General features: G+C 39.2%; 1 protein-coding gene across 1 annotated transcript in view; it reads right to left on the reverse strand.

Annotated features, from left to right (window-relative positions):
- The window catches only part of LOC138051859 (uncharacterized), a 25,236-nt gene that overhangs the window by 2,639 nt on the left and 97 nt on the right, over positions 1 to 22,500 (reverse strand). Inside the window, exons 1-8 of the mRNA XM_068898151.1 lie at positions 22,484 to 22,500; positions 21,315 to 21,398; positions 18,539 to 18,616; positions 12,785 to 12,895; positions 8,137 to 8,193; positions 5,856 to 6,090; positions 2,776 to 2,829; positions 714 to 806 (exon numbers count right to left, since the gene is read on the reverse strand). The exon at positions 22,484 to 22,500 is cut by the window's right edge and continues 97 nt beyond it. Of these exons, the coding sequence (XP_068754252.1) occupies positions 714 to 806; positions 2,776 to 2,829; positions 5,856 to 6,090; positions 8,137 to 8,193; positions 12,785 to 12,895; positions 18,539 to 18,616; positions 21,315 to 21,377 (691 nt within the window). The 5' untranslated portion in view covers positions 21,378 to 21,398; positions 22,484 to 22,500. The remainder of the gene's footprint in view (positions 1 to 713; positions 807 to 2,775; positions 2,830 to 5,855; positions 6,091 to 8,136; positions 8,194 to 12,784; positions 12,896 to 18,538; positions 18,617 to 21,314; positions 21,399 to 22,483) is intronic.

A 22,500-nucleotide genomic window follows, 5' to 3' on the forward strand; every position in this document is an offset into this window, starting at 1 on the left:
ATCAAAAGTGTTTCCACAAGATTTTTAGCCTTCAATTTAGAGTTAGACTTTCTGGTTTCCTGCAGCGTAAAATGAGATTGCAAAGGGCTTTTTTGACCGGCAAAACTCAAACCGTGTTCGGTATTTCAATAATCGCGGATTAGTGCTGAGCGGATTTTGATCAACTGTGCCCTGGACTAGAAATTGATTTTATCAAACGAGTTGATAAAGGTCGAATTACCACCGTGAAAGATTTGGAAAGCTGACGTTTCGAGCGTTAGCCCTTCGTCGGAGCGAAGGGCTAACAATCGAAACGTCAGCTTTCCAAATCTTTCATGGTGGTAATTCGACCTTTATCAACTCGTTTGATAAAATCAATTTCTGTTTCAATCTCCCACCGACGCAGTACCACAGTTTCTTTAGAAACTAAAATTTTGTGCCCTGGACTATTTGCTGGATATATTCTTGGTTCATCTTTGCATTCACGTGATCAACAGCCACGTTTTTCAACGAAAACAAAAGAAAAAGTGTGTATAATAATACAGTTCAATTCGGCGAGGATTGGGTGGGGACACCAACATGGCCGCCGTTTCTTTGTTTGGGGACGCCAACATGGCGGCAAAGAAGCAAGACTGGCCGTGCGGCAGAGGTTCTGGATTTCCATTACTTCGTAAGGCACAGGTTGGAGTCAACTGCAAAGTGGTTTTCACTGAAATGGAAAATAAGTAACCTACCTCTGACAGGTTGCAATTTGTGGCTTGATTTAGGTGAAAACGTTTCAGCATTAGATTTTGGTAAAGCAGAAGATAATCTTGAATTCTGGAGAACTACAAAGAAAAATAATAACAGACAACATTGGTTGCATCTCAATGGTTTAGGGAAGAGTAAGACAAGAAACATGTTCAAATAACTAAATTATCAATGAAAAACCTACAACAATCATTTAAATCCTTTGTAACCGTAGGACGTCATAGCGAACGATATAATGAAGAGAGCTAGGCCCGATTCACACGGTACCGGACGCAATTTTCTAACGGTAGAAAAATTTGACCAGCTAGTTCGTTCGCACGGAACCGTGCAATATTTTCGCTCTGTTCACACGGAACTGACGAAACGGGTTAAAGTTTAACCTTTGTCAGTGGTTTTACCATCTGTTCATGCGCAGAGAGCTACTTTACGAAATCCAAAATGGCGTCAAGAAAAAGAAAGCCTAACGATAGTAGCTGAGTTACCACGCATCCATGCAACCACGCCTTTGCCGTAAAAAAATTCAGACGGTCAAGGTGTTCACAGCACGCCGGTTAAATCTTCGACCGCACCGGCTAAAAATTCGTCCCCAATTTGGGCGTTCAAATTCTTGAACGGGCGAGGCGTCTAAACTTTCCTACGTTTAGCGTGGTTACCAGTGAACGGAACCCCCAAAGACACGAATTTTCAACCGGTAGAAAATTCGTCCGGTACCGTGTGAATCGGGCCTGAGCATCGCGTTCACGGCAAACAGCATGCTGCAATGTGCGTCTCGCCAAAAATGGAAGAAACTGGTTTGATATATAGAGAATATTACATGGCCGCGCAGGGATACGAATTTTATCTTCAAGTGTTGATAGTATCTCTCACGAGAGAACGCAGCGAACGAGTGAGAGATGCTATCAGCACGAGAAGATACATTTCGTATCCCCAAGCGGCCATGTAATGTTCTGCTTATGATATAGACCCTATGCAAAAATGGCTGCCTTTCAATTATTCTTTTGTTCATATTCAAAATAGCCCAACTAATAACCTCGTTTTTGAGACAAAAATTCTAAAGAATTTGTTACCCCGAACGAGGTTAGTTGGGCTATTTTGAATATGAACCAAAGAATAATTTAAAGGCCGCCATTTTTGCATAGGGTCTATAGATACTGGTGAAATGTCCCGATTAAAAACAACTTGTTTTATTCGTCTTCGAAATGCCGAAAAAGTGGTCATCAACCGCTAAAATACAAGCAAGTTGTGTAACATGAAACTAGATATGAAAGTTTAAATGAAAAACAAATCATGATGATGTTAAATTGAGTCAAAAATGTTAATGCAGTAGAGAAGAATTATATTATTTTACGGTACGAAAGTGTATCTTAATAGAAGGGAAAGCTCGTACACATGTGGAAAGATAACAATAATATCGTCACCGCGCGCGATTAACATATGATTTTTTTAGAATAAGGAAAATCCCGGCAGGTACAAACACAGGTCTCGTTCAAAGGTCTCTGTTTTACCAATACAGAAACAAACCTAAACCTTCGTTAAAGCTAAGCTTAGGCCCAATTAGACCTAAACAAGACTTTTTAGGCCTACGGTTGGCTTTTATGAATGTTGAGGTTTGTTTCAGTATTGGTAAAACAGAGACCTGTGAACGAGACCTGTGTTTCGTACCTGCCCGGAAAATCCGTATATAATAAAAGCTCATTTCGTTCCTGGTAGCTACAGCCTACAGGTATCAGGTACCTTCTCAGAAGAGAAACACCATTAAGAATTTTTACTAAACTGTAACAAGCAGAAGCCTGCAAGCCTACCATTTCCCGCTTGCTAAATCTATCTATTGGCCATAAAAAATGCACGATGACCATGCCTGCATCCCAAACGTATCTTCTGGAATTGAACTGTATTCTTACTGCTGTTGACGGGAATAAAACCTGCATTGCAGACCTTCTTTTTTTCCTGTCACGATATCAACACCACTGGTGAGGATTTCGTGACAAGCCTATTGGAGGCTATGTTCCTACTTAAGGTTTCTTTAAACGGCTCTATTGTTGTCACCTGTTGCACCGCCAATTCCTGTTGAAAGGACAGCTCGGTTGATTACTGATCTATCTGTAAAACAGCACAAAACAAAACTTCAAGTCATTACTGGGGGTCCGTTCATTACCTTTCAAGTTTTATAATAGCTATAATGATAATATACATGAAAAAAATTCTCCATTCGGATTGGCTAAGAGAAATACAGTTTTCAGGTAACACAGTGCAGAAAAGAGGCAATTTGGTGCAAAAAATGAAATCACAAGTGACCTCATCATTTTTCTCGAGCATTTGGAATAAATGAGCTCTAAGACTACAAATTGAATTCGACCTACGTCGACCTTCGTCTGTCAAAAAAATTACTCGTCCCCTCCCTATTCCAAACTGCAATCGAATTCATGTGATTACCTATCGTTGGTTTTCACGCACGTGATCAACAGCGATGTTTTTCAACGAAAACAAAAGAAAACGTTTGCATAATAACAGCGTTCAATTCCGGGAGGATTGGCCGCCGCTTCTTTGTTTGGGGACACCAACATGGCGGTCGTGACCCCGTCGTGACATCATGTGAAAACCGAGAGTACCAGTTTATCGTTACAACCGAAAAAGGCAAACATGCCGCAAAAAGCAATTGCTAATCTACTTATATTTTCACTCCGTTGCAAAATTCTTTCACTTTGACGGTTGGTTTTCTTTTGCGACGCTAGCACAAGCCACGCAACATACTGCATGAATCCTCAAGTAGCGTTTTGATCCTTCACAGTTGGTACAATTTGTTGGCACAGAAGGCACTTAATTTTAGTTTTTCATGCAACCTCTCTGGCAATGCTATTCACTACTTGCACAAATCCCATAATACACCTCTTTTACTCCCCGAAAAATCTGCATAGGCATTGGTTTCGACTTCTCTTGAGACATTTTCACGTCCCAGGAGAAATTGCAAACAATGGTTATGCAGAAGTTTTGGGGGTTAATAGAGGTGTAATAGAGGTGTATTATGAGATTGTGCAAGTAATGAATTGCTAAGAAAGTTGCACAAACCATTTCCTGATGTAAGACACCTTGCAAGCGCCAAAAACGATGTGAAACAAGTCGCGTTTTGCTTTCAGCAGCTCTTCTCGCAACCTTGCAATGGTGTGTTTTTAAACATTCGGCTGCTAAAGGTAACATCTATTCTGCAACTTGTATCGTAATGGTTTGTGGCTGATTAGCCAAAGAAATGTGGGTTTGACCTTACATGAACATCAACACGAGTCAAGCTGCAGAAAACGATGTCCAGTGATTCGCCCGTCAAGCAACTTGTCTCGCAATAGAAGAACCTTTCGCGTACAAACGGCCACAAAAAAATGATTGCAAATAGGTGGTTTGAAATCAATCTCCAGACACAGATAAAAATGGTGTAATGGACAAATACTAGTGGATTAACAAAAGATGTTAATGAGAGATTAATCGATGGATGCTTTCGAGGTTAACCAATTTAAAATTCGAAGGCCACACAGGAAGGCCACACAGGAAAACTTCCCAGTAATTTGTAAAGACAGGTTTGCCCATGTGACAGCCACATCAGAGACAGTACTTACAGACCCATCAAATCTGTGTGCCAGGTCACGTTCGAATAATTCAAGCCGTAGCCTTGTCAGAAACATCCATAACTAATCAATGGGTTGTATTTCTCGTTTTCGTTCCTTTTCTTTTGTCTGGCCTTGTAAGTTAGGAAACGCAGTGTCAGCAAGATTTCTGTTCACTTTGGTAAGTGCCCTGTACCAGCTAAGCAGAGACTCGGAGCATGGTTTAACGAAGTTCCAAAATGCAATCAAAGCATAGGCCCTTTGCATAAATGGCGCTTAAATTTGAATAACAATACTTTGTACATCCTTAGCCTCGTACTTATGTTTCTAGACAAAGGATTTTTCACATGAATGTGAGGCTTAGGATGTACATGCCATTTATGCAAAGGGTCTATTGTTACTCTGAAATCCTGTGTAAAAGAAGATGTCATCGTCACTGGATGCAAATCGTTCCAAGCCAAATTTTGATAGAGAGAGTCAGATCACAAATCTCAGCAACTAAATCTCTGTCTTATGGTTTGCAGTCCAAATCCGCTTCCTGGGGATTATTTTTGGACGCGGTCACTGCTTCAAACGTACCAGTCGTGCTCTCGGTTTCCATATCAAAAGGACCAGCGAATGGCGTAGTCGTTTTGTCCCCGCGAATTCTTGATCTCTCAGTCCTCCGACTCACTTCATAGTTATGATCTGACCATGTAAAATGAAAGGAACGGCATTTTGTACAAGATCTCGCCTTACACCTGTCAAACTCTTTCTGTAGTCCGTCTCGACAAAGTGCTCCGAACAACAATAGAGGGCTCTGTTGGAGCGGCGAATTTTTTGTCGACACGTTTCATCTTTATCTCTCATGTTTTCCTTAGAATTTGATCTTTCGGAAATGCGTGAAAAATTAGATCTTTCCGGTTATCAGAGCAACTGTTACACAATGCTGTAGCGCAACACTTGTGACTTAAATGCTCTATACTAGCTTCTGCCATATTTTTCACCTTGGCCCTTAGGCCTCGCTTCCATGCAATTTCCGGTAATGGACTGAATCTGTGTATGGTGAAACGTGAAAACCACCTATTTTGTTGGTACGTACGTTAAACTGCGTTCAATATGACTACTTAACAAATAGTTCCCAATATTGCTGGCTCGCTAAGCCACGCCCAACGACACCAGCCATCAAATGTTGGCCACTAATATTGCTAGTACCTTTAGTCGCGTCCAATAACACCACCCATCAAATGTTGGCCAATATTGTTAGTACGTTTAGCGGCGTCCTACATCGCTATTAATGAAATGGTACTAGCCAATATTCTTTAGCTCATTTAGCCACTGCCAAAATCGCCAGGCAACAAATGTTGAGCCTTGGTTTTTAATTGACGAAAAGACTTAAGCTAATGGACTCAAGTAACAGATGGTTCGGAAGCAGAATATAAAAAAATTTTTAAACTTATGCGAGTCATAACCGCAAAGGAACACGAAGTCTTCAATTCTATGTAATCTCCCCTGAAAATGAAAAAACACCTTACTAACATCAAACGCTCTTACCTATAGTTGAACCTGAAACATTGTTCACATGTAATGTATCTTCGTTGCGTGACAAGTCATCTATGACTGTCGTTACCAGCGTCACGCCAGGTGGTAAGGAAGGATCATCCTCGTCTGTTTCTGAGTCTGGAGTTTCTAATTCTGAGCGATCTGAGCTTGTTTCAAGGCGAATCTGTGTATTCTGTTGACGAATTGAACTTGGCATGGTGGATGGTGCTGGAATTGGCGGAGCACCCTAGCAAAAAACAACGAGGAACGGTTGCGTTTATATCAAGCATGGTAAATTACCCACCCCTCTCTAAACATTATCTATCCGTCGTACTACTAGGACGATGTTGACTATTATAATGATGACGATATTCGTATAGGTCAATAATACTAACTGTAACGGAACCCGAGTGCCTTAGGTTTTTATCCTTGCGTTACTTTCTGATATACGTCAACCATGCTAGGAATTTCGGGCATGGCCCTAAGACCTTTCGGAGAGAACGCCGCGGTGTGAGATTTTCATCCCGGAAAGGCGTAATTTGCTTGTACAAAAAAAAGAAATTATTACCCTTGTGTTACCTTTTTCTTTCCTCTGTCCGGTTATTCAACAAATACCTGTATATGTGCAGGGCTTTCGTTTGGTCGTTTCCTTTTCCGTGCCCGGTACCTTTATGCTAATAATTAAGGGGTTTGTTTCATTTTTTATTATTATAACTCTTTAACGTACTATTGAAGACAATTTGAGTGAACTCCAGCCTTGCCTGGGAAACTGATTCTTGGTTCCAGAAACACTGGAAACAGCGTTTCTGAGTGTTCTATTTAAACAATTTCCTGGGGAAGGGGGGGGAAGGAACATGCCCCCAGACCCCCCCTAGTTACATGAAGTTCGTGCCTTCGGCGCTCCCAAGGCACTTGTGACGCCCTAAAATGTGACGTCCGGTGCTTTCAGAAAAGTGCCCGCTACTTTACAAAACTTTCGAAAACCCTGATGTGTGTGTATTTCAGTTTTGACAGTAAACAAACTACTTTTTATCCCAATCATTTATCAGCACCTTTTAAAATTTGGTTAAATGCAACTTAGCAGAGTTAACAACTAGGAGCGGCTGCAGTCAGTACCTTTATTAACATCTATGTATCTTTCAAAGCAACACCCCCCTCCCCCCCCCCAAAAAAATGTTTTTTTTTTAAATTCTGAGGTTCTATTAGATGGTTGGGAGACTGGGCCGAATGACGTTTGAAAAGTTGTATAGTTAGTTTATTCACCGTACTCTCGCAGCAAAAGAAACTTTGACAAGCTCTATACAAAGACCAAACAAAGGTTAGGAATATCGCCTTGAGGTAACGCCCTTTTTACTGAAATCTATTTTGAAAATATGTCTTTCTCGAACGTTTGTTGAAGCTCCTATGTGTTCTGCTTGATCGATACCCCTTTGTAGTCGTCACAACAGGCTCAACGCAGTCCCGGACAGAACCACGGTTTTCGGAATCGGTTGTCCGTCAAAAATATTTAACGATTATTCCATAAGCGCGCGTTGGATATGAGATGATAGATAGCGAACGAGGCGCGTAGCGCCGAGTTGGCTATAATCATCTCATATCCATCAAGCGCGAGTGGAATAACTGTTTTATTAAAAACGCCCCCAAAATATAGAAAACTAGACTACAATAAAAATAAAAAGGCCCAAAAAATCACGCATATGCTTGCCGTGTTTGTAGATCATGGTATAATGGCTCATAACCCATGATGGCTCAGCCAATCAAAACTCTCGAATTGCATTATCCAATGATCCAGTTTTTAATAAAGATGGATATACATGGGTTGGCGCGATGGTGAGAGCACTCGCCTCCCACCAATGTAGTCCAGCCGACGCCATAAGTGGGTTGAATTTGTCTTGGTTCTCTACTCTGCTTTGAGGGTTTTTCTCCGGGTTCCCCGGTTTTCCTCCCTCATCAAAAACTAGCATACAGCTGATTCCAGCTGGCTGTAAGCTGCGCTCCAAGGTCATACATAGACCGTATAGCGTTAGCCAGACGCGTCATAGTATGCTTTCGGTTCGACCTTGTTGAGCTGCGTCGTTGTTGCACTTGCGACGGCGATTAGCGTGACAGTATTTATACATGAAGTACAGAAGATATGAAAGCCACAGTTGAAATTTAATGAAAGCCTGAAATATTCAGGTGTTTGAACCATTCAACCTGAAATATTCACGCTTTCATTTCGCTGGTGCTGAAGTAGTGCTCACAACTGTGATGACGATCTCAAGACTTAATACTAGTTCTTACTGAAGCTCACCTTTGAGGCTAGCTCTATCAGAACCATCCATTGATGCCGCTTTAAATTCGTTTCACACTGCAATGAGAACACGCAAAAAAAAGGTAATATAAAAAACGTTAGGAGCTCAAAATTTAGAGCAAACTACCCCCTTTAACTCCCAGTGGCCACTTATAGATTATTTTTACTTTCTCTAAGACCAGACGATGAGGGTTAATATAAGATCAGCTACCCCTCCCCAAGTATTATCAGGGGCAGATCTAGGGGGAGGGTGAAGGGGAAGGGTGCCTCCGACGGATAAAAGTGGAATGCAAGGTAATAAAAATATATGCAAAACAAGGCGAGAAAAAAAGATTAAAAGAACAGAAGAAGTAAAGATGTGTAAATTAGGTGACTGTTGTTTAAAAAAGAATTCTATGTTGGTTTGGAATCGGCTTAGAATTATTGTCAGCATGCCTGGTAGCAGAGGTGTGCCATGCAAGCCTACAAGGTTTTTCTAGTGCGAAAAGAGCCTTTGTCGATAACACTCTATGCGAAGGTTGAATGGCCATGCATGTTTTGCAATGTTTGACCCATTAGCACATGTTTTGATATTCCTGATATGTTCTTTCTTACGAGTTTCATAACACCAATCACAAGCGGTTCGTAAGAAAGATCATATCCGGAATGTCAAAACATGTGCTAATGGATCAAACAGTGCGAAACATTCATGGTCATTCGACCATCGCATAGATTTTGATAATTATTGTGTTATCGACTAAGGCTCTTTTTGCACTAGGAAAACTTTGGAGACTTGGCACACCTCTGCTACCAAGCATGCTGACAATAATTCTAAGCTTGCAAACCAGTATAGAGGTTTTGCACGGCAGCATGTTGCATGGCAGGAACAATAGATTTTTTTCCTATGGGAATAAATGTTCTTTCTAATACAAAACATTTTCATTGTTCCTGCCATGCAACATGGCTGCCGTGCAAAACCTCTATAGAATTATTTTTAAGGTAATTCCAATGAAAATGACGTACTATCCAGATTTTTTTCAAACTATTCTTACACAGGACTTTAAAAAAATGCAATAAAAAGGTGAGGTCACTGTGCTTGTTTTCGTGCTGTATGCCCTTTATTTTAAGTGTTTTTTACCGAATTACGCAAGAAGCATTCGAAACTAGATCAACCGGAAAAATTGTTATGTAGCAAAAGCTACTGAATATTACTAAAAACTTGGAACGTGCTTGTTTGTCCCGGCTGTAATCTTTAAGTTAAGTGATTTAAACTTGCTCAATCTTGCAAAGAAATGTAACTAAATTGGACCGCTACAGTCATCACCATGCACTCAGTGGCAGGCTCCAAATGCAGTTTCAGGTCATTTATAGGTAAATACTACAACTTCTACTGTCCAACTTTTTTGCTCCTTAAAATGTTTTCCGTGTATCTATTACGAGCAAATAAAGCCATTACAAATGGGGGTCACTGTGCTCGTTTCTTCGCAACACGATGATAAATGGATGGCAAAGGGGTAATTTCGGCTTCAAAATGATCACTTTCCGCGAAAGGACGGGGGTGAGTTCCAAAACAACACCTTCTTAACCGAGATGAGTCAAGTAAAGTAAAGTAACCATATTTAACGTCAATAACTCGTAACAGTAATTCAACTGACAAACCTGAGGTTGACGGTGCGCTCATTTTACTCCCCCCCCACCTCCGTCAGTGCTCCGTTTCACGGGTACTTAAAGCTACTTAGCTACACGGAAAGGAAAGAAGTCGACTGTGCCATCCTTCCTCCTTATGAGTTGTGATTGCACTTAAAAGCTCTTGAACAGCAAATGCGACCGTCGTTGCCTCTCTTCAGATGGCCGGCGTGAAACCCCGCCATCTCCGAAGTCGCAATGTTATGCGCAGTATGAGATGCGCGATGCAAAACAAGGGAATCACCTTAAACAATAGTCACCTAATTTACACATCTTTACTTCTTTTTGTTCTCTTATTATTTTTATCTCGCCTTTTTTTGCATATATTTTATTCTCCTGCATTCCACTTTTATCCGTCGAAGGCTGTAGATCGACAGCCGAAAGCTTATGTTCTTTTCTGAATTTTCAGCCCCCAAATGTTTTTATTGTATTTTGACTATTATTATTATGGAACCGTTTGCTCCTCCGTGTTGAAACATGTTTGAATCAGCTGAATCTACGTTCAATGAATTTAAAAGCGTTTAAAATTTGTTTCAACAACCACTTGACATTTCTTTTTTTTTTTTCGCGAATGTTGGGTATGCGCATGCGCACTAATCCGTCTCTCAATAGCGCATCACGTACGTATCCATGGTAACAGCCACGGCTGCAGCCTGGGACTGTTATCCAGGCCACAGTTGTTCAAAAAGTGGATAACGCTATATTCCACCGGATAAATCACGGTTTTCACGTGACGTCCTCAAAACTAAAAAATAAGGAATTATAAATCCTTTTGAGATTTTAGTTTAGTTAGTTGTTAGAACAGCTGAAGACTTGTCTTTTCACAAATTTTCAGTTTGATAGGGTTTTTCGTCTTGTGGTAAAGTAAGGTTGGATTTCTAAGCTTTTGCGTGACACGATATTTAAAATTGCGGTCGAGGATACTATCACGTAGGTTAAAACAGTGACTTTCGCGCTGAGATTTCGCAATCTGAACAGTCATTGTATGAGAATAAGTACTCATATAGATGTTTATGAGCCCTCAGAAGACGACTACTGGCGTCTCCATACAAAGCCTTGTAAATTTGAGTAAAACATTTCTTCGAATATCTCCCGCACGAAAAATTGCACAGACCTGAACCTTTGCGAGACTGTTTGAATATTCATCTTCTTTTATAACTTTGATTTTTGACTTCATTTGTTGAATGGTTTTGACGATGGTGTGACAGTGAAAACCGGCAATAGCCCATTTCCGAGTTGCTGCATGCCTCGGTTTCAAAGCGAGTCCTGATGCACAACCATTCAAATGGAAATGAGTTGCCTATTCTTATGCAAATCAAACTCATTTCCTTTACAATAGTTGAGCAACAAGACTCATTTCGAAACCGAGACAAACAGCAACTCGGAAATGGCCCATTGGTTCCGCTATGAATTACCCACTGGATAGCCATTTATCCGGCGGATAGCGCTATACATCGTTTGAACAACTGGGGCCAGGCCTCTCGTGAGCTTTGCTGAATCAAATGTTGATGATGTGATAAGGCCGTTTGCCCACTCCAGCAGTCAATATCATTCACCAAATTTGAACGACGTGGAAGCAAAATGTTGAAGCCGCGGCCCAGGCCTTAAGCAGGAAACGTTTTTCAACGAAGGACGGAAACCGAAACAGAACACTTTGCATGCCAGGTCAGTAGGCTCTACCAGATTATTAAACTAAATCGTCTCTAATTGTGAAAAGATACTCAGCGATAAAAAAGGCGTAGTGTCAAAGACTGAAAAACAAAGCAGCTGACTTCCGCATGCAGGTTGGCTCAACGACATCTCGTGCTTAAGCTTCCTATTGTTACTGAAGGAAACTATTTAGAAACCTTAACTGCTGCCAGACCTTCCATGAAAATTGGAAATTGTTTTTAGCAATAGGGAGTTTAAGTTTTAAAGAAAACTACCTGAGGGCGGAGGAAACCATTTCCTGATAGAATGACATTGGCACCAAAGATGAAAAACGTCCGCAGGACGCAACTACATTTTGGTGATTCTTTAGTAACAGAAATTGTCGTAAGATTTTCTTTGACCTTTTCTCGATTGTTCCCTACATTATGGTGACTCGAAATGTGAAATTAAAAAAAATAGGTCACCAAGCTCGTTTGGGAGATATAACTTGCTCAAGTTCCTCATTAAATCATTGTGACTTCATCTATCAAGTACAAGTTTGTTCCATCGGTTCACGCTACGTTTCCCAGGAACAGGAAGCACAGCTTTGACTTAATTCTTGAAATAAAAAAAACAGTTGTATTGTATTGTTTAAGAGGAATATTTAATGTTTGTTTTAAGGCACAGGCACACGTCATGAAAAGGCACTGACTACAAATATTCCTCGGGTGCGTGATGTCGAGGAGACAATTTTGTGTCCTCGAGTGAATGGCTACGAATACTTTTTTCCCTGTAACTTTTTTTTCTGGCGTAAATTTTTATTTTTTTTTATAGCACAAAGAGGAGGAGTAAGAGTATAAAATTATGCCAAAAAAAAGATATAGGTCACCCACCTCGTTTAGGAGTAAACAGAAAGCAAACCGAGCTCGACCCCTCGACAACACGTCTCCCCGATAGCACGGTTTCACTTTCACTCTCGGCCTGAAATGACACTTTAGCATCAGCAAGGCCTTTTTTGCGAGAGTCTAAAACGTTTTCCGTTCTGCTCTTTACTGCTGTGCTCTGAAAACGGCCTTCCATCTTTCTAGCGAACTTTCCCTCACGAAAGGCCGCCATTTTGAAATGTTTTCTACCAAAGTTCGATATACCAATATTCACACATGGCTACGAGTCTTTATGGTTAAATTTAAACGTTGTTTGTTCAGAAATCTCCCTTGAGACTCGTGAGACAAAGAAAACAGAACTGAGCCGTAAAATTTGATCATAAAATCTCTTAGCCATGCCATGAATACGAACGTGGCCTACGCTGTGTTATGCGCAGAACAGGATGCACAGTGCAATACTACAAAATCACCTTAAACAGATGTGTTCCCCGTGCTGTGTTGACATAAAAAGGAAAGTTGTAGTTTCCCCTCTTTGCTATGTTACATTTGGTACCAGCAGACAACTCAATTGACCCTCGAAACTGAAATAACAATAATTTGCATTAGGATGTGAACTGTTTGCAGAAGCAATACCAAGCAGTCCATGGGCCGAGAGACGATTCCTTCGGGGAATTTTGGGGACATATATCGTTTTGAAGCGTAGCCTTAGGGTGTTTCAAATCAGGTTGTCCGTACTTCTCAAGTTGAGGCGTTTGGCCGTACGGCCATATTCTTTAATCTGAGGAAAAACGACAGGGTACCTAGTTTGTCATTTTTGAAAATTGCACCTAAAATGCCCAAAGAAAACACTTGACCTTCAAAATAGAGTATATTTACTCAGAATGTCACAGTTGACATACTTACAGATATATATCTCTTGCTAATATTAAAGGCCACAGAAGGTCTCAGAAGCCATTCTCCACATGTTCGAAACCAGTTGAGCCTCACTACTATTTTTAATTACCGGTATAGTCGCATGCAAAACATTGCCCAAATATAGTAATTGTCATCATCAATTCCTGCTTGGCAGGTATCTGGGTACATTGATGTTTGCAGCTTCCTCTACCTTTTTTAACAAAATCATATTGTCACAACTTTTTTGTGAATACTATTAAAACTCACACACGTTTGCGACGTTTCTATCATGCCTCGAAAATCAAATCTACATTACTGTCCATCTCAGGAATCTCTTCATTGTCTCCTCCATCAAAGAGTAAACTACAATATCTACAAGCTCTTGAGACATCAAATTCCCCTTCTGTCCCAACCAAGGCCTTGTGGAGGAGGAAGAGGAAATGAAAGGAAAGGAACTTTATTTAAGCGTCTATTCTCCCAATTTTGCAGATTCTTCACATTGCAGAAACAACACCGGCCGACAAGTCTATCATAGTCAGATCTTCCAGGGGCACCCAACGTGAATTTTCGGAAAATATCTGTTCGGAAGACGATTTGAGATCTAGAATTTTCGGAACATTTGTTCTAAAATGTCTTGCTTGCCTGCCTGTCCAAGGTTTTTCGAACATCTGAAAAATGGAATAATTGCCCATTTTTACAGATTTTTATTCTAAAAAGTTCACCTAGAATTTTCGGGAGCCTTTTTTCTGGCTGAAATTTCGAAAAGGTAAGTTTTGATCCCTATAATTTTCGTATCACTACACTTTCAGCTAGGAAATCTGAACAGAGAAAAATTTTTTAGGGGATAAAAATATGCCCCTATCTATCGTTTAAATACCAAAATACGTTTAACAATGCTATGTTTAAGTGGGTTTGAACAATATTCTCGTTGGGTGCCCCTTTCAGACACGGCTGTGTTTATTCTCCTTCTTTACAACGTATTCAGCATTGCAAATAGTGTTCTCTTTGGCACGGGTGTTGGTAACAAGGGATGGCTGATTGATTTGAAGGCAGTAGCCTGCGATCTCGGTGAGGGGAAGTGTCGAGCGCTTCTTGGCTTTCATAGCTTCACTGGTTGTGACACCACTAGTGCCTTTGTCCAGAAAGGCAAACTAAAGCCACTTAAACTCCTTCAGAAACAAGTATCCGGAGGCAAGTATCCGGATCTATCCTCTGAAGAAATACTGAAACGTCTTGAGAGCTTCACTTGCCTAATGTATAGTGGTAGACTTTCTAATATCAATTTGATGAGGTGTGCAAAATTTCAGTATAGGCATGGAGACCAGCTGCTATCCAGCTACTGTGGAGTGGATATGAGCCTGCTTCCACCGTGTTGTGATGCTCTCGTTATGCACATGTCATCATCTCGGTTCTTGTTTTGCACGGAACTTATCTGTTTTGCAAATTATGCCACTATTTTGGAGTTAGTGAAGTGTTAACATTAAACTTGAATGTATTCAATCGGTTGATTCTTAACATTAGCCTACATTTTTTGTCGATGATAACGATTACTATATTCCCGAATTGGACGATGTTTTGCATGTGACTATGATCGAGAACAGCATTGATGCTCGACTGCTTTCGAACACGTAGAGAATGGCTTCCGAGACTTTCTGAGGTCTCACTAACGAGAGATATATCTGTATGTAAATGTGTGTCAATTGTGACATTCTGAGTAAATATACACGTACAGTATTTTGAAGGTCACGTGTCTTCTCTGGGCATTTTAGGTGTAATTTTCAAAAACGGCAAACAGGTTACCCTGTGATTTTTGCCGCAGATTAAAGAATGTAGCCGTACGGCCAAATCTTTCCACTTGAGAAGTGTGAACAACCTGATTTGAAACACTTGAAGACTATGCTTCAAACAATATATGTCCCCAAAAGTCTCCGAGGAGGGAAGGGGGGGGAGCTTGTCTTTTGGCCCATGGACTAAAGAGAGGGACCATAAAAGTCAACAAGGGGAGATTAAAGATTTCTGGCTCACTTCTACTACATCTCGTAATGTACACTTGATTGAGAGTCTTGATCAACAGACTTCTGTATGTTTACAAATTAGCATGTGCTGACATGTGGAGTCCACGCATTGATATCGTTATTTCACTTTGCACATGTCTGTGTTAAACGATGAAGCTAAGTTAAAGAAATCAACGTTTATATTGTCTACCCATGGCCAGACAATCTCTTCAGCTAATGCTACACTTGGACTAGTCTTCCCCAGGGAAGTAGACTACCTGTAGTGTAATACCCCTCTCTTCTCCTTTCTTTCCCTGCCTTCCATTCCCACTTTCAACACATATAAATACATGTACATGTATATTCACAGGTCCTCTCTCAGTTAATTGCCCACTGAAAACAGAATTAATCGTTTTCAAACGTGGGTACACAGGAGTCTAGAGAGTTACTTTTGTGACTGGGGCCAATCAGATTTAGTAAGACATGCAAGGTTTTCTTTCCACTTGGAACATCACAAATCATACAAAACGTTACCAGCATGGTAATAATAAAAAATTTAACTATAATAATAATAGTAATAATAATAATAATAATAATAATAACAATAATAATAATAACAATAACAATAATAATAATAATAATAATAATGATAATAATGATAATTTAAAAATTTATAGCACGCAAATATCTATATGAATATAATCAACAATTTTTCGGATGAGAATGTGCGTGTAAAATACATTGTACGTTTGTAAGAAAAAAGTTTTTCCATAAAAAAAAAAAAGATTGGCAACAGCTCACAAAATGGCTGTTGGATGTATCTAGTTCATCCACAAGCTTTCACTATAGTTGCAGCTAACTGTGACTATCCAACCTACAGCTGGCAAACCCTGGAAACATAGGCATGAATGCTCACATGGGAGGGGATGGGGGGCATCAATTTGATGAAATTAGAACATGTAGAAAAAGGTAGGGAAGGCATATGGTCTAGGTCCAAGTGCAAATATTTGTTATTGAAACAAAAACTGCTCAACAAACACCAAAACCCTAGGAGGCAAATTGATCTTGAATGCAAGATTGCTAAATGGAACAATAATTGGCAAGTTCACTCAAGCAAATAGGGTAAGAGTGGCTTTGGAGATGTATAACATTGAAATGTGCATTCTTCATATTCTAACACAGACTTATGTTTAGTTTTAGCACTATTGTATGTGTGTGCGTGTGTGCGCATCGTGTAGGGTGAAATTTGTTTTTGTTTTTTTTTTGGGGGGGGGGGAGGGGGGGGGATTGTCAGCATGCACTTTTTAGTTCTAATTTGTAGTTTTCTTTTTGTAAGTGCTGTAACTCCCAACACTGAAATGTTGCAAAAAAATAATAAAATACAATTAAAAAAATTCTTCTTGAATGCACATCATCCACAAGCACAAAGGGTAAAGCAACATGTGTAAATGTAATTGCAAAATTAATTCTTCCAATGGATGGACAATAAACCATTGCCCATTATTAGCTAAAAAAATTAATATGAACAATTATAATAATTAACTTTATTTAAGTGTCAAGTAGTCTGTATTTACTGTAGTGCTGAGGCACTGTGAGTAATGTAGTAAACTGGGGACAGTGTACAGAAACAAAAAAAAAAAATTACATCAACTCATATCAAATCGTAGATGTTTTTGAGGAGAGGGAACAACCAGAACTAGAACCCAGAGAAAAACCTCTCAGAGCAAAGTAGAGAACCAACAAAGAGAGCACCGGATTCTGATGCGAGAGGTTGTGGGTTCAATCAGGGTCTTATATGTTGAGATGCACATGGCATTCAAGCTAGGTATCCTATAGTCCCAAGTGTGTGCCTGTGGTTTTTTGGGTACACGTTACCCCGACAGAAACTGATCACTTAATTGATTACCAGAAGTGCACAAAACTATGATTGACATTTTCAAATAATTCATTTACCGGTCAGTGAAATAGGGCTCAGTTTCAGTTCAGTTAATAGCAAGGTTTTTGAAAGGATGTTAGTCAGCCACTAACAAGTTTCAGCTGTTTAAGTTAACCAGTTTCTGAACATTAATCAATATTTGTTCAGTTTCAAGAGTTTGTAGTTTACAGAAACATGTCACAAAAAAAGGAAAGGAAAGGAACTTTTATTTAAGTCTAGTGATTCTAGAGCAGGGGCACTTATTGGAGACACTATAGACTGAAATAATTTAACAATTAAATAAATGCAAATCAAGTCAAATGTTGATTTTTGAGGAGAGGGGAAAACTGGAGTACTCAGAGAAAAACCTCTCGGTGCTGAGCAGAGAACTAAGTTAAACAAACTCAACCCACATATGACGCTGAGCCTGGGAATTGAACCCGGGCCACATAGGTGGGAGGCAAGTGCTCTTACCACTGACTACGCCATCCCAGAAATCGAATAGTTGCTGTTGTATTGTATCATCATCGTAAACTTTGAAGTCGTTGATACTCCAACTCTCCGTTGGGGAAGTCTGGGTTTAAATTTGAGCATTTTCAATCTCCACTGCGCACATGTTTGTGATATTGTCTCTCACATGCAATTTTTTTGTGAAAGCCACAGATAAATTATTCAAAACACAGGAAAACGCTCAGGTGCGGCAAATTAATTTTTGTTAACTTCACACTACTATTCAGACATTGACATAATTTAGAAAACTGAAAGGTAAGTTGGTTGCTGCTTATTCATTTTCTGTTTTGTTTTGCGGTTGTTTTTTCTTCACTAACAGGCATTACCAAGCCTTTCATTTTACCGAAAACTGGTCGCCCAGTATTTAACTTTCTGGTTGTCTGGGACACCCAGAAGACCATTAATTTCAAGCACTGAATTTTCTACAGAGTAGCTCTACATTCATCATGTTAAAGTGTAAGTAACAAATAACATTCCATAATTTATACAAATTGTAGATAATTATTATCTATAAAAGTAATATTCAAGTATCTATTTTTTTTTAATCTCTAAATTAAAGTAATAAAGTAAGTACCAGTAATTTATCTGTGGAAAGTCCTCTGTGTCTAAACTAATTTGGATTCAGCCTTAGCTCATAAGAATCAAAAACCTTTCCTCACAAACGTTTTAACATCACGTTAAAACATTTGGGAGGACAGTTAAATTACTGTACTTCAATTTAGAGAGACAGTACACGTAGCTGACTTCTCTAAGTGAAGAAGCTGACACTTTTTATTGGCTGTCGGTACTTATCGAAACTACTCAGAATCACTCAACAAATGAACTGTTGAATGGTTAATAATTAATGATCAGTTTTCCTATTAGACATAACTGAAGGTCAGGACACAAAAAAGTTAAAAATGAATACTTACATTGTCCCTGACATTTGTGGCTTTGTCTGTGTAAAACAACATCCAAACTCCTCTGATAACAACCCAATATTGTATCCACTGGCATTAAAATAATAATAACATTAAGTTAACACTGGCCAATTACACTGCAAAGCAGAGACATTTTGGGTAGACACAAAGATTCTGTTTGGTTTTGTTCTTCAAGCTGTGTACTCAAGAAGTTTAAATTACACAGTTGGAAATTCATTTTCAACTATTAATCTAATAATGTAATATATTTTTATAACTTCTCTGCATTGTATTTTATACATTTTGTGCTTTGAGTCCTTCAAGAATAATAATTAGGTAAAGGCAAAGGTACACGTTATTTAACGTTCGAAGTTCCTTTACTCTCTAGAGAGTACTCTCCCAGGAAGCCGACGGTGCGCTCATTTTACCCCCCTCTTTCTATCAGTGCTCTGTTTTAAGGGTATTTAAAGCTACTTAGGCTACACTGAAAGGAAAGAAGTCGAAACAAGGATGTGAGATCCGGAGATCGAACTCGGGACCTTATGCACCAAGGCAGCGCACTAACCGACTGTGCCACCCTTGCTTCTGGGTGATTGAAATTTGAAAAATCATTATGTTTAATACAATGCATGATAATATTACACAATGTAAAACATTATGATTTTGATGATGTACTTTGAAGTTATTAAATAGAAATTTAAGAGAAAATTTAAATGGAAATTACAGGGCTACTGCCATAGTTTAAGCCATGAAAAAATCATCCAACCTACATGTACATGTATGGCCTCAGGCCATACTCATAGCCTTGGGCAAAGTTTTTCCAGATGTGGACCCACTCACGAATGATGATAAAGGAAAGAGAAAATGGCCCAGCTAGACATATTTACTTGCAGTCTTGTGGACCAAATTACAAAATTCATGCGCAGCACAATGAAATCAAGTGGGAACCATAGATAAGGTGCCTCTGGTAGCCACTATAATAGTTATGGTTTGTGATTGGTGATTTAGCTGAGAGATGAAAACCCTCAAGATCAACTGAAACTCAGATCACATAATTATGATTGATGATTGCAAAGGTGGGGGGGGGGGGGGTTCTTTTCCAAAGTATCACAAAAAGTACCAGGATGTACGACTTCCCTAAAGAAAAACACAGGCTTCCATTTATCACCAAACTGCAGTCCTGAACACAGGTTCTTTCAAACCTAAGATTCAAATTCACTTTCAACTTACAATTATGACACATGTATTCAGTTGGTTGCTCTACACAAGTTTCATTGAAAACCCCTGTTAATCTAAAGAAAAAATGAGTGGCTTATAGAGGACTGTAGAAATTTCTGCTTACAGTAAGAAAGAAATAACATAACATTATTTTCATGCAAATTTAACTGTGAACATTATTTTTAATGCAGCTGTTTTTTTTGACAAAGAATGAAAGGTTCCTATAAATAGAAATGTCATTTCCTAAGTTTGGAAAACAGAAGGTTATTGGTCAGTACTTTTAAACATTAACTCTTCAATGAACTGCAATAATTCCAAAGTTTATGTTGTTTTAGGCCAAATTCAGACTTATTTGAATATCTGTTAAAATTAATTCTTAACTGGGATAACAGGAGTGGGTGCGAAAGAGTTTCGCAGCCCCAGCACTTACATCTTAAATAACAAAATCTTTTTGAACCAAAAATTTGAAAACTACACAAATGACCCTTTCTTTCTTAAAATACGGCCCTTGGTTATATTAACACTTTTTTTAATACGACAGAGCATCAAGTTGTTGAAAGACACTCTGCCTAAACTTATAAGAAGTTATGTCACTCAAATTGCCAGGAAGGCAGAAAAGCAATGAAAAAGAGAAAATAAATTTCAAAGAAAACTGTGCATTTAGTGTTAAATTTGGTTTAGGTGTGAGAAATGCAGAGAGCAATTGCAGAATAGCCCGCATCTCTAGCTACACGGTGCAGCCGCCAAGAGCATCTACGTGGCTACTACAGTTCTCATTTATTCATAATTCACTCAAATTGTCTGGAAGGTGCCTACGCGTCTACCCAGCTACTCTGTGGTAATTAATTCATAATTCACTCAAATTCTCTGGAAGGTGGCTACGCGCGTCTATGCGGCTACTCCATTGCAATTTATTCATAATTCACACAAGTTCTCTGGAAGGTGGCTACGCATCTATAGATGCTGGCTTCTCAAGCTGTAATTTAGTCATAATTCATTCAAGTTCTCTGGAAGGTGGCTACGCATCTTTGGCTACTAAGTTGTAATTTATTCATAATTATCTTAATTAAGTTCTCTGGAAGGTGGCTATGCGTCTACGCAGCTACTCCATCGCAATTTATTCATAATTCAGCAACGTTACTTGAACCGTAAAAACTGTTGATGAGCACTACAACTGAAAACTAACTAAGCCTAGGCCTAATAACTGTAGATAAGAGAAAAATAGGTCGAGACGGAGTTCGTTATATCAATATTCAGGCATGGCTACGAGACTTTGTGGTCAAATTTCACGGCTCAGTTCTGTTTTCTTTGTCTCACAAGTCTCAAGGGAGATTCTAAACAAAACAATATTCAAATTTAACCATAAAACCTCGTAGCCATGTGTGAATATTAATATATCGAACGCATTTCTGCGTAGCCATTTGTAGGAGCTACGCAGAATAGCTAGTGTTGCGGGGTATAAATTATGGAAGTGGATTTAAGGGAGGTCATTTTTTGGGCACTAGAACTCAAATTATGAAATATTTGCTTACGGAAATGACAAGCTTTATGAGACTCAATAAATTCCCACCTTACTCCGGCCTTCCTTTCTTAGAATGTAATCTTCGAAATATTTCGTTCCATCATTTGCCATTGCTGTTAATTCAGCTCTGATCTGTCGCAAAATAAATAAACCAAGATATATAACTCAAAATAAATAAGTAAATGTTCCAAAAGAAGCAGAATAGGTTAAACAAACTTATTAACGAACGCCGTCAGCGGTTTTTTGAAGTTGCCGTTAAAAGCTATAATTCGCGACGGATACTTTTCTCGAATCCAGGCTAAAAATCACCCACAGCTGTTTGGTTGATAGTTCTTTGATCACAAGCAGCTGACAAGAGCTAAAAATCGTCAACAAAGGTCCAGAGATTACTAAATAATATAAATTTCCTTGAAATGCACCTCCAGCTTTTTGTTCAAAATGTCATCACTCAAATGTGCTGATAAATTCATTCATCGACGCTCTTTCATTTGTAACTATTAAATTTTAGACTCTTCCTGATCGAGCTGGAGCGTCCATCAATGCTTCCTCCATGCTTCGTGCACAATTAGCTGCTGTTGCATTTCTTATCGCTGTTGTGTTTAATTCTTTATACACGGACCATCAAGGTGCAAGAATTATACTAGCGTGTATAAACATTCATCTGTGTTCAAGAAATCAAAGGAAAGGAAGGTTCACCTTCGGTGTTGTTACGTTTGATAAACGGCACAGCTGTTTAATCAGAAACCAGCCTTCACCCCACCGACCAGGGCTTGAATAAATGGCAATATTTCCCATTTCATACCATCGTCAGTGGTCAGTGGTCAGAAGCGGTTATGTGGTCTCATAGATCAGTAGTCCATTAGTAGTTATTCAGAGAGGTATTTCTTTCACCTAATGGGTTTTTGCGGTTGAATGAAGTGATCGGGAATGGAGCTGTAACGTGCTGTGTTCAGCTAAGTGCGTATATTCTTTAATATAAGCTTATATACGTACCAAAAATTGTCCAGCCCTTTTTATTTCTCATTTATACAATGCTGGTTAACGAATTAAACGGAAAAGCGCGGATTCAACCCCTTTTGTGCGCAACATGCATCCGAAATTAACAACAAGCTTGAGCAAAAATGAATAAAAAAGGACTTTGAATGCGCAGAATTCAATATTGCTTTTAGCTCAACTGTGAAAGAAAAAATCTCTCCTTTCTTGGATATCCAACTCACCTCTTATAAAGAACTAT

Source organism: Montipora capricornis, chromosome 6, assembly GCF_036669925.1.
Source record: "Montipora capricornis isolate CH-2021 chromosome 6, ASM3666992v2, whole genome shotgun sequence".
Taxonomy (NCBI): domain Eukaryota; kingdom Metazoa; phylum Cnidaria; class Anthozoa; order Scleractinia; family Acroporidae; genus Montipora; species Montipora capricornis.